This window comes from Pogona vitticeps, chromosome 5 (assembly GCF_051106095.1).
Source record: "Pogona vitticeps strain Pit_001003342236 chromosome 5, PviZW2.1, whole genome shotgun sequence".
Classification (NCBI taxonomy): domain Eukaryota; kingdom Metazoa; phylum Chordata; class Lepidosauria; order Squamata; family Agamidae; genus Pogona; species Pogona vitticeps.
In genome coordinates, this window is record NC_135787.1 from 18,359,499 (window position 1) to 18,372,633 (window position 13,135).

At 39.0% G+C, this 13,135-nt stretch overlaps 1 protein-coding gene across 5 annotated transcripts in view; it reads left to right on the top strand.

Annotated features, from left to right (window-relative positions):
* Positions 1-13,135, top strand: part of BMPR1B (bone morphogenetic protein receptor type 1B) — a 276,193-nt gene that overhangs the window by 180,107 nt on the left and 82,951 nt on the right. For 4 of the 5 annotated variants that reach the window (XM_073001909.2, XM_073001914.2, XM_078394599.1 and 1 more), the window contains one exon: positions 3,515-3,739. The exons of the other annotated variant lie outside the window; for it this stretch is intronic. In XM_073001909.2, coding sequence (XP_072858010.1) covers positions 3,667-3,739 — 73 coding nt within the window. In that variant the 5' untranslated portion in view covers positions 3,515-3,666. The remainder of the gene's footprint in view (positions 1-3,514; positions 3,740-13,135) is intronic. 5 annotated transcript variants of the gene reach the window in all.

Genomic DNA, 13,135 nt, shown 5'->3' on the forward strand with positions numbered 1-13,135 from the left:
GTATCTCTAAATTGTTTGTTTCCATTCTAAAGCAGAAGTCCCCATAGGTTGCAATGTTTCTTCACAGGGAAGTTGCTCCATGTTTTGATCATTTGGGTTGGCTTTTGTTTAGAACCATTTTGCAACTGTAGAATACAGTATCACTTTGCAGAGGTGGTGACCACACTGTACACAGTGGCTGAATTCCTGCTTCTGAGCCTTTTAAGTTGCAACTAGAGCAGACCTATTTGAATCAATGGAACTTGATACCCACTGATTCACTGCGCCTACCCTGGGGTAACTTACTATGCTAAGCAACAAGATTTCAGTCAGTCATAAAACTTTGTGGGCTGGACTAACAGACTGCATAGCAGAAGTAATTCAGATGGACAAAGCTTGATGACAAAAAGCATTGTAATGCAGGCACAACACTAAAGGAAGGAAGAAAGAGAAGGAAACCCACCCCATGGTATAGTACAGTCATTATGAGCTTGAGTCAAAACATGTTATCTTACTCTATCAAGAAATGATAAATATGTTTTTGTTTCATTAAGAAGCCAGAATCTGGAAAGGGAAAATGAAAAAGAGAAGAAAAATGAAAAATTATTTTTCAGGGGTAGCCTCTTTTGTTGGTTTTAAATAAAAATTTAATGGCTAGTATCCTCTTCATGCCAGCATAATTTACATGTCCTGGGCAAGAAGGAGTTGTGCTATGGAACTCTGCAATTTTTCTCACATTCCCACTGGGTGGATTGGATTTAAATCAAATTGATTTGATTTAAATTGATTAAAAATGATTTAAATCATGATTTACATTTTTTAAAAAATCAAACTTTTTTGACAATTTAAATTTTGAAAATCATATTAATTTGATTTAAATCAATTTGATTTTTTTTAAAAATGATTTTTATCCACATTGCATTCCTGGCATGACTGACTGCATAGTATACTGGTGAAAATGCATTGGGAATACACTTCTCTCTTGGTGCTAGCGCAGTGATAGCACATGCAACTTTGAGTCATGCAATATGATTTTGGCCCATGTCTGCTTTAATGGATGGATGGGTGGGCGGGCAGGCAGGCAGGCAGATAGATGAATAAATAAATAAAGTTGTTCATAATAGTTAAAACGATAACCTCCTCTATAAATATGGAGCAGAGATTTATTGCATTATCCCATGAATGATTCTTTTGTACAGTAAACTTATTTTTTCTATCGTCTTATTGTCTAACGTAGGTACACCTACAGTCCAAAACAGAAAAGTTCAGAGTGACTTCTTTAGAGGTTCTAGACTGTGTGACAACCCCAAACCCTGACATTTAAGCTCAATTCCTGATTAATCCAGCTCATAATTAATTCAGTGCTGGCCAACTGCCACTGTTCAAGGTAACAACAAGAATATAGAAGTCTGGCTCCTGCAGCAACCTTCATTAGATCTTGAAGCAGCAATACTTCAAACCTATGTGAAATGTACCTTCCCAGGCCTTGAGGAATTTAGTAAAGACCAAATCCTAAATTGAATTGTTGGTCTCAATTAGAGTACACCTATTCAATCTGTAGGGTTTATATAGATAATTTACCATTCATCCAGTAGATTTATTGAAGCTGGTTCTATGATTAGAACCCCTAGGAAAAAGCAGCCTCCGGGAAATCTCAACTTCGGAAAAGTTGCATTGGTGGACCACAACTTCCAGAATTCTCAGAATTATAGTCCAAACAGTTACTTTTGTTGACACCCAGCAAAGCATCTTGCGGCTTCTCAAGGATTAATATGTTTTATCTCGTGTAGCTTTCATATCCTGCACTGTAGTCCTTTTTATCAGATACAGGACATACAGACCTGGATACACAGATATTTATACAAACACTGCAGTGAAAGGGAAATATGCATGCAAAAGATACATTTTAACACTGGTTCTTTAACAAGCAGTCATAGGGAAGTGGTAGGTATATTTTGGGGGTATTATTGTCTTGAATAGACAGAGAGGCATCTAGGTTTTCTCTTTTTCTATTGCTAGTAACATTATCAGAAGCACTAAGAGACCTGGAATTCAGAATGGGTCAGGCTTAAAATTAATAATTTGTACCCAGTTTAAGTTGAATAGGGATGGGCTTGTATTTGGGTAGTCTGATTTTGAGATGAGGATGAGGTTATTCAACAGTCACCATCCCCTTCTTAACTATTTTTTGTCTCTGCTACTTGGAGGAGTTACTTTGGTTTAGGCATCTGGTTGCAAAGCCAGAATTAGGGAGTTTGTTTCCCCGCTGTGCCTCACTGGCATGGGCTGAGCCATAGAATCCCTTCCAGCTCTGGAATTCTTTGGTTCTAAGATTTTCACTGACTTACATGGACTTGGTTTTTAGAACATGAGTTTTTAGGCTGTGTTAATTACTTAATTCATTGATTTTACTAAGTAAACTTTGCAGGCTCTAATTGTCAGCTAGTAATATTGTATCATGTACATATCAGACATTGTTGTTAAATCTATCCACTAATAATGATGTGGTTCTTTGAAATAGCAGGTGCTGCTCTGAAAGGGTTGTTGGAGTACAAAATCAAAAACAGTGCAAAGAGGAGACATCCTTATGCTCATGTTCATATTAGTAGAATCTCTGAAACCTGATCTTCCAACTTTTCACTGCAGGTTTTTATTGCTAGTGCAGGTTGCCAATTAAAGGAATATGTCTGGAATCAAAGCCTTTGTCTACCAATAACCACATCAGGTCCCTTGGCAAATACTTTGTCATAGTCAGCAATGGGAATATGCATACCCACACTCATACTGGGTCATCTTTTTCTAAACCCTTATAAGCAGAATAGTGTCTACCCATCACCATACAGAATAAAATAAAACATCTTACTGATTATCTAGCATCCACTACTGCCATTTAAAATTTGCAATTTTATGTGGTCAGTTTGTTCTGCTTTATTGTAGGGCTGGTGCTGAATAGAGTACACAGTGAGCTAGGACTTGTTTTATTTTAAATGCAACTCCCATTCCCCCCCCCCCCCAGTTAGGAATAAGGCAACATTTGAAACAACAAAAATAAACATTTAAAGTGCCCACAACATCAAACTGAAGGCAATTAGGTGGTCCTGAAATTGTACAACTTTCTGTTGGTCAGTAGAAAGAATTAAATGCTCCAAATTTTATATTGCTTGTTAAAAGTAATTGCAGCTGTTCTTTTGTGTTCATGGTAACACAGAGGAAGATGTTTCTGTGCATCCCTTTAGATCCTCCAGAATCTCGTGGCTTTGTTTTGAGCACATGAGTGTGAAAGAGGAGAGGCGAGCCGAGCTGCAATCTCTCTTCCCCCACCTTTCTCTTTCAATCTCTCTGGCTGTAACTTTAAGTTTACACAAATTCCCTGTGTGGGCAGCGATTCACTCCATGCTCCTGTCTCAGGAATCCAGTCCAGTTTGGGAGTCTTGCTGCCCTTTTGTTGTCTTCCCCACGAGGGTGATCCGTTGAGGGCTCTGTGGTGACAGAACCAGTTTGTAACAGGCTTGTCTTTCACCCTTCTCCTCTCCAGGCATTGCAGGCACGACTCATTCAAGGATCTGAGAGGCAGGAGCGGAGAAAAAAAAAGACTCTTGAGTGAAATAAGGAAGGGAAAGGAAGCAGAGATTTAAACCAAAGCAAATCAGAGAAGCTGCTGCTCCTGCTGTTGCTGCTGCTACTGCAATGAACTGGTTAGAGGAACCAAACTGGCAGCTTCAGGTTTCCTTGCTGGTGTTGCTTTCCGTTCACACCAAGGGTAAGAAGACAAAATGTTGTGTAATGTACTTCTGTGAAGGGTGTTGGGCTGAAATATATCTAATTTGTCTCTTGCTTTTGTGGGAGGAAAAGGGTAGGAGCAAACTATCAGAACTTTGGGAGTTTTGCAAGCCACCCATACTTTGTGTGAAAAGTTCAGCAAGTTTAATGGCTCACACATAACATTAAGCTGTTGCATGGGAATTGAATGCTTGCTTTAGAAACAAATGCATGTTACGCTTGGAAGCCTCTACTGATTTCATTTTCTCCCCTTTCTTTACTGGTTCTGCAGTTCTTTGAACCCCATTATAATTGTGGTTACAGTTGCGGTGATAATGCTGTGAAGTTCATAGAAGCAACCCAAATGTAGGAGCACTTTCAGTGCCTGTGACAAATGATGTTTACACTTAGGCTGTTGATTCAGTTGTTTAAGAATTCTTTTGTAATCTGTTTCAGTAAAACTGTAGAAAGAAGGAGAGCTTTGGAGGATGAATTTCTGGCTGTTTTCATTTTTAGAACTTGATTTGCTCTTTAAAACACAGCTGGCTCAAATGCAAATGATTACTTGAGAAACATGAGTCAGCATAATTAGTTTTGCTGCTGAGAAGCCCCAAAAAGAAGTGGTCTTTTTTTGGGGGGGGGGTCACGGATGGATAAAAGTGGTTGTGGGATTTGCAGTCTTGGATACCAAAATGCTTATATTAGGTGCTATGACTTGCCAGCAGCAGGAGTTCCTGCTCTGCCTCAGGCAACAAAGTACTGTACCTTGATAGTCCCAACAAAGATTATTGTTTCACGAAGCTATTTTTTTCATGTATCTATGTGCATATCCATATTCTATTGAATCTGCATGTAAACCCATTCAGATCAGTTGGCTTTAAGCATCTTAGCTTCATTTTAGCTGTTATGGTTCTCAGCTACAGTAATAAATCTGGACTCAGACTTCAGATTTGAGGTTGCAGATGAACCCATAATAGCCTCATGTAGACAGAATGCTGAACCAGGAGTGGGAGAACTGTGGCTGTTCCCATGTTTCTGAAATCCCAACATTCAGTATCCCAAGTGGGTGATGATGAACTGTGACCCAACAGTATTGTGGGGAGGGTTTACAAGTTTTCCCATCTGTACAGTGGTGCCTCAACTTACGAACGTCCCGGCATATGACCATTTTGAGTTACGATCAGCTCCGGCCACAAAATTTTGCTTCTACTTGCGACAGGAGCTTTGAGTTATGAACAGAAAAAGGCAGGGGGGAAAGGCGGGGAATTCGAATTGCTAACCGTTGGTGGCAAGGAGGCTGTTTCTTTGTAGCTCTTTTGCCCCAGCAGTTAGAGAGTGTGCGATCAGAGGAGGCTTTGGACTGCCTGGTAAAGTAAGGTGCTGCTTTCTGCTTTAAAAAAACTGTTCTGGATGGGTTTTGCAGTTGCTTTTGGGCTCAGGGGGTTATGTTTCTGTGCTGTGATGGGTCTTGCAGTCTTTGTTTTTGGGTTTTTTTTTCTCGTTTCCAATGGGTCTTGCAGGGTTTGTTTGCTTCTTGGGTTTCCCCCCCATTTCTGATGGGTCTTGCAGGGTTTGTTTGCTCCCCCCCCCCATTTCCAAAGGTTCTTGCATGGTTTGTTTGCTTTTTGCTTTGCTTTTTTGCATTTCCGAAGCATCTTGCACAGTTTGTTTGCTTTTTGCTCTTTTTTTACATTTCCAAAGGGTTCTGCACAGTTTGTTTGCTTTTTGCTTTCTGAAAGGTCTTGCCCCCCTTTTGTTTGCTTCCCCCCCTTTGGCCGGAATGGATTAATCATGTTTCCGATGGGTCTTGCAGTGGTTTGGTTTTGTTTTGTTTTTGGTGATTTTTTTTTTCTGCGGATGGAATGGATTATTGTATTTCAATGCATTCCTATGGGAAATGGTGCTTCGACTTACAACCATTTCGAGTCGCGACCAGAGTTCCGGAACCAATTAAGTTTGTAAGTCGAGGCACCACTGTACTTGGCCTGGGTCCAAACTATCTCAAAGACTTTATCTCCTATTATGAGCCTGCTTTTGGGTTAAGATCATCAGAAGAGGCCTTTCTCTCAGTCCCACCATGCTCACAGGTGCATGTGGTGGGGACGTGAGAGAGGGCCTTTTTTGTTGTTGCCTCCATCTTTGCTGTTCTTCTGCAACCAATCGAAAACCTTTCTCTTCAGGCAAGCCTTCCCTCTGTAACTAGCTACCTGGGTGTGATGTTTAGATAGATTGCTATGCATTACTCCTTTGACTGGATTTTTAGTACTATTTTTGTTTTCCATTTCTCAGAGTGGCATTTTTTTAAAAAAGTATTTATATACTTATTGATATTTGCCTTAATGCCTATTAATGATGTACGATGCCTCTTTATTCATTGTTTGTAGTTTTAAATATTGTCTTTTAGTGATGTTAACCACTATTGTATACTCCTTGTTTTCAACTTTAAATATTGTCTTTCATTGTTGTATGCTGCTCGGGTCTTTCAAGGAGAAAGGTGAAGTAAAAATAGTTTAAATAAGTAAATAAAAATAAATAAATACTAAGTCATGGTCTAGTATTTATAGATTTAATGCTACCAATTCCTTCTATCTGGACATGAAGAGGAGTTCAGAAATGTTCGTGTTCAGAAGGCTGAAGCAAATTATCACTGTGGTCCCTTCCCACTTACAATTCCAATTTTGTTAGTCAGCTGACTTTTGGATTAACAACATTTGTTCTTCCTACCTCACTCCCCAGAAGAAGCCTTCTATCTGGACATTAAGAGGAGTTCAGAAATGTTCATGTTCAGAAGGCTGAAGCAAATTATCACTATGGTCCCTAGGTCATAGACGAGAGGATCACACATGCCATGGAACTGTAGCCTCAGCAGGATGGACCAACCTATATATTGCACATAGGGAATGTGTCTGTCTGACTTGATTACAACTCCATATTGAGTGGAAAGAGATTCCTGCTACCCAAACATATGTGAGGCAGTCAGGAGAAGCCCTGCATGGATGAACACCAACCACGACCTTTAGGTTGGACCTCCATCCCCTGCAAAGTCATGTGATCACATAGGACCTCCTGTGTTTCTTAGTAGGCTAGATATGCCCCGTAGCACTCTGGGAACTAAATACCCTTCTCTTCCACTCATCAGCCCTCTAAACATTCTATGTCAAGACATGTTGTTAGCAATAGCTGCCCCCTTATAGAGCTTCCTTTCAAATAAATATGGTATAGTTTGTATTCTTCTTTGTGAAATATTGGAGGCAGAAATGCAGGTGCTCAGATTTTAATCTCTGAGGACCCATTAGGAAGAAAACGTTCCTGAGTTGTTGAGGAAGTTTAGGAGTGGCTTTGGGGAAAATATTAAAGAAGTTTTAAACAGATTTTGGGTATATAGATTGTATTCCACAACCAGATGCTAAGCAGCAGTTCCCACCTTAAAAGATAGATTCTTAATGGTTTGGCTGACCCTCAAGGGAAACAGATCTGTACTAAGATATGAACATCTGTAAGGGTGTGGAGAGATTTATGCAGGAAACCTGCAGTGGACTGCTGGAAGACAAACACTGACAATTTTTCTACGCAAAGCAATGGAATTTTGTTTTCTTATTAGAAGATTCGAAGTGGGAAACATGAATACAAGTAAAACAACATTAAAGGCATAAAAATGAAGTCACATTAGAAATAAATACAGTTTTAATGTATACTGGCATAGACACATACATCATTCCTGATTCCTTTTCCTTCACTGATGGGATATCAAACTGCTGCAAGAATTTCCTGCTTGTGTAGAAGTGTGAAACTGGATGTATGATCATTAAAATATCCAAATTACTAATAGGACATTTAATCTCAGTTTGCTACAGGCTTGAGAGAGGAAGATAAAAAAAACAGAGAAAGCATACCATATTCAAGGTACAATGCACACACATGCATGCACACATGTACAGTGGCGCCTCGCTTAACAATGATAATCCGTTCCAGGAAAATCACCGTTAAGTGAAAACATCGTAAAATGAAATTAAAAACCCTATTGAAACGCATTGAAACCCGTTCAGTGCATTCCAATGGGGTAAGAACTCACCGTCCAGTGAAGATCCTCCATACGGCAGCCATTTTCGCTGCCCGTATAGCGAGGAATCCGTCCCTAAACACAGTGGGGAGCCATTTTAAGCACCCGGCAGCCATTTTGAAACCACCAATCAGCTGTTAAAAATCATTTTGCGAAGAATTGGTTCCCGAAGCAGGGAACCGATCATCGCAAAGCGAAAAAACCCTATTTAGACCATTGTTTTGCGATTGCAAAAAGATTGTTGTACAGTGATTTTGTCATAATGCGGGACAATCATTAAGCGAGTCACCACTGTATACATGCTCAGAATGAGTGTCCTTGTCACAGAAGCAAATCACAGACGAGAACTTAAAAAACTTCCCAAACTTTACCTACCAGTGTTTTTGTGAAAAATATTTTGCTGTAACTAGGAAGCTGAAATATATCACATAATCCGAGTCAATCCCAGTGTTTAGAAAAAAATATCATTGCAATGTAGAGAGGTACTGCTGTTTCTCTCAGTTTGTATCTTGAAATAGTTTAGGCACGTTCTGTGTGAGAAACTGGAAGTCTGTGCTTGGCTCTCCAGTCTGTCTTATTTTCTTTTGAATACACCTATAGGATGAAAGGTAGCCAGGGAAGGGAACTACAAAGGTACTGTGGTGCTGGAGGAGAAGGGGTTAACTGTTCCCCCACCCAGCATTTTCCTGATTAAAACAGGGGGCTGTTGTTAGAGCAACCTACAAATAACACCTATATGTTTCCAACAGCAGGACAATAGCTTACTGATATATCATTTAGACAGGGAAGGTAAGTGTAGGCTAGAAACAGGATAGTTATCACTCCTTCACAATGGCCCGCATAACCATGAAACAGGTTCCATGGTTATGCGGGCCATTGTGAAGGAGTGACAATAGGTTGTTCTACTGGTGGCCAAGATATTATGGAGTAAGGTAACACAACACATCTGTACTCTTCACCATTTTGTATCTGCTAACTACATTGGAGAAAGTGCGGTGGTGCCTCAGTTAACAAGGATAATCCGTTCCAGCGAAATAGCTGTAGAGCAAAATCCTCGTTAAGCGAGTTCAGTGTGTTCCAATGGGCTGAAAAACTCACAGTCCAGAGAAAATCCTCCATAGGAGCGGCCATTTTCGGTGCCTGCAAAGCGAGGAATCCGTCCAAAAACACAGCAGGGAACCATTTTACACAGCGGGCGGCCACTTTGACGCCGCCGATCAGCTGTTTTAAAAATGTCGTAATGTGAAGAATCGGTTCCCGAAGCAGGGAACCGATCGTAGCAAATTGTAGATTTTGCCTATTAAAACATTGTTTTGCAACCACAGAACAGTCATCGTATAGCGGTTTCGTCATTTAATGAGGTAATCATTAAGGGAGGCACCACTGTACAAAGAATCACTGGCTGTATTCTAATAAAAATAGTGCACACAGAACCAGCATTTGGGAAGAAATCCTATTGAGCTGAATGTTCAAAATAACTATTGATCCTAATCAGAATAATTAGAACTAATAATGATAGTTTAAAACCAAATAATTTAATTGCCATATATATATATATATATATATATATATATATATATATATATATATATATATATATATATATATATATATATATATATATATATATATATATATATATATATATATATATATATATATATATATATATATATATATATATATAAGATGCATACAGGTGCATACAGTGGGCAGTAATATGAGGGCCATGTACAAAGACCCAGTTTGTATCCTGCCTGTATTATTTTGAAAATACATTTAAGTGGAAATTTCTTAATGGTAGACCCTATAGTTTGGAATACTGGCTGCTGGAGTGGAGTATATGTGCATTTGTTGGTAGAAGATCAGTTGTACTTTATCATCAGTTTTTTGGTTTGATCTATTGTTCATAAATTCTGTATTTATTAACTGCCTTGTTTAGGTCTTAAATTGAAGTGGGTTCATATTTTATTGTAAATAAAATTTCAGAATGTTTTCTGATATTGGAATGGTGTTAGTCATCTGGGTCATTGTTTTGGAGAGAAAAGTAAGTATAAATGAATATGGGATAATATCCACCATTTGTTCAGTGTGAACACACACACACACACACACACACACACACACACACACACACACACACACACACACACACACACACACACACACACACACACACACACACACACACACACCTCTCTATTGCTAGGACTGAAAAGTCTCTTTCTTTCTCTCTCTGTCTGTCTGACTCACTCACTCACTCACACATACACAGAGAGAGAGAGAGAGAGAGAGAGAGAGAGAGAGAGACAAACCTCTCTCTATTGCTAGGACTGAAAAGTCTCTCCCTCACACACATACACAGAGAGAGAGGGGGGGGGACTGCAGAAATTTCTGTCCCTGAAAATCTCACAGGGCTACAGAAGATCCATGCCTTTGAAAACTGAACTTTGGTGTGCAGATTTTGGGATGCACACTGAAATTGTTTGAAAATTGGCCAGGGTTTGAAATGTAAAAAAAATTCCACCACTGCCCCTGAAAAAAGGAGGTCAGTATTCTAGCATAGAGAGGGTACAATCAGAGGTGAGGTGGAATTTTGTGGTACAGAATGTGTGTTAGGTCCTCAGGATTAAAGTTTGTGGGAGGGAAATCTTCAATAGTAGCAGAACAAGCATCCTGTGCAAGCTTTGTTGAATACCTTTTTTTGTGTGTCTTGGCATCAGCAAAATTCTTGAAACATTAACATGAACAGTCAGTAAAGTCAGGTAGACAATGGATTGGAACATAGCAGCCAATGGTTGTGTAATGAGCCAATGGTTGGCTGGGAAGAGGTCAGAGGTGTACCTGTACTGTACCTGGTGTCCCCACCTTTAAAAAGGTGAGGTTAAACAGGCTCTTAAAGTTTACAGCTAACACTGAAGGAGAGAGATTGCAACCACTGTAGGCGACAGGATTAAAATTTAGTCCTAAAATGGTGTGTTGAGTTGTAAATAAAATTAAAATAAAATTGACAAAGACGAATGAAGACTAAAATGTGTGGTGTCTGCATCATTCAGCCAAGTAATGGTTTTCTCTATGGGTTTTGTTTTAAATCTCATTAACTAATGAAAGAATAACAGGTATAGGATGATAAGCAATAATCCTATTCTCTTTGGCAAATGAAGTTGAACAAATTCTTGCCTCAGTAATCTTTCTGTAATTTGTAGATGTCAGAAGAATGTGGGGACGGCTGTGACTTATGGGGACAGACTTAAATGCATGTCCCCACCGTCCCTTTCAGATCCATAACCTACTTATGCAAGTATAGTTAGTAGGATTGTGGTAAGTAAGCAGTAGGATGCCCTTTCAGGTGAAAAGTTCTTCCTGTGCAGATTTGTGAGGTCAGAACTGGTTACAACTGCTTGGAAACACACCTTGGGTTAATAGTGCTATGTTAACTGAAACTGATCAGTTTAGGGATAGGATCTGTGACTTATCTCTTCTCTGTATTTTCATACATTTGTCCACTCATCAGATGTGCTCATAATCCTATCAGCTGGGTAGAGATACCTTTTACTTTGTCCAATCACTCAAGTGCCTGGTTCATCTCTTAAAGCCTACAAACAGATCTGGTTACAGCGGTGTTGCTCAATCTTGGAACCCTTCTCTCTTGTCATAAACATTAAAATCTCATGCCTCCCCTTCAAACTTGCCTACTCAAACCATTATTTCTGATACTTGAAATACTGTGAGTTCGGTGAGTTAGATATCTGCCTGTAGAGTCAGAGGTCGAAAGTTTGATTCTCCACTGTGCCACCTGGGAGAAGAGCCAGCCTGTGTCGCCTTTTGCAAGCTGTGCAGAAAGAAAGAAAGAAAGAAAGAAAGAAAGAAAGAAAGAAAGAAAGAAAGAAAGAAAGAAAGAAAGAAAGAAAGAAAGAAAAGAGAGAGAGAGAGAGAGAGAGAGAGAGAGAGAGAGAGAGAGAGAAAGAAAGAAAGAAAGAAAGAAAGAAAGAAAGAAAGATAATGGTAAACCACTTCTGAATACACCATACCTAGAAGACCCTGAAAAGGGCCACCATAAGTCAGAAATGACTAAACGGCACATTATTAAAACTAGAGTGAAAGTACTAAATTTGGAGGGAAATTGGGTCTTCAGAATTGTTTTAAATCGATCAGTGTTATAGCATCAAATATATTTTTTCAGAGCTTACACACCCCCCCCCAATATTTTGATACATCTCTCTGGGTGTACCCCCATTGGTTGAGAATAAGTGTTAAGTTGCAGAATTGCTATCCAGAACAAGTCTTGGGTATCTGGAGGCTTCCATGTTGCCTAGAGAAGTTTATCTACATATTTATTTATGAGGAATCTGTAAATATGCTGATTATTTGGAGGTATATAGAGAGCTTCACTGATTTGGGTGTGTATAAATATAAATAATTACAATTCATTAGCTCACTCTTCTTTCTTTATACTTCGCTCTTCCTCATTCTTAAACAAGAATGTATTATGCAAAGCAGAGGTATTTTGAACTAGGATTCAGTTTGGAGTCAGACCAAGAAAGGTAACATTACATTTAGCTTATTATTCTACTTCTCTCTTACCTGAAGGTGGATGTCATAATGGCTGTACCAATTTTGGATGCAACAGCTCTAAGGAATGATGATGTATTGCACAGAAACCAGTCTCAAGGTTCTTCAACCAATAAGTTCTTCTCCTTCCTATACTCCCTTTCTGATTTATTTTACCTTGAATGCTCAGCAATCATGGAGCCATCTGTAGTTTTCATTTCTTATTCCATGACCAAAATATTTTAGCTCTCTGTATTTTATGATTTTTTTCTCTTTTTTCCTTTGCCTCACCATGTGGATCAATTAGCCCACTTTTCAAATACTTCTGTCATTCTTTTTTTTTTTTTTTTTTTGGTAGCCTTTAAATGTAGCCTATAGTATGTGGCCTGTACTTTAGGAGTAATGAAAGTCCACAATTCTATGCCATATAGTATAATTGAGAATGCACAGGAGTACATAATGCTTATTCTCAAAGTGCAGTTAAGGGACAAAAAAGTGCAAAATAAGTAGCCATTTGTTAGGATGTGAAGGTGCCAACACTATAGCCTGCCCCTTTGCTCAGAATCTCTGAGCATCTGGGTATAATTTTGCTTTGGCAGGAGGGAATGCAGAAGGCTGCATTAAAACACTTTATCTGTCCCTTGTACAGTAACTATGAGCCAGGTTTTTGGCTTGTATTTTGTCAGTCTTCCTGTCGTATCTGAAGTAGGATGTGATAGCTAATTAATTTTACCTATATTTTTATTAATTTTATGCATTTATTTGTTATTGGCTAGATAGTTATTG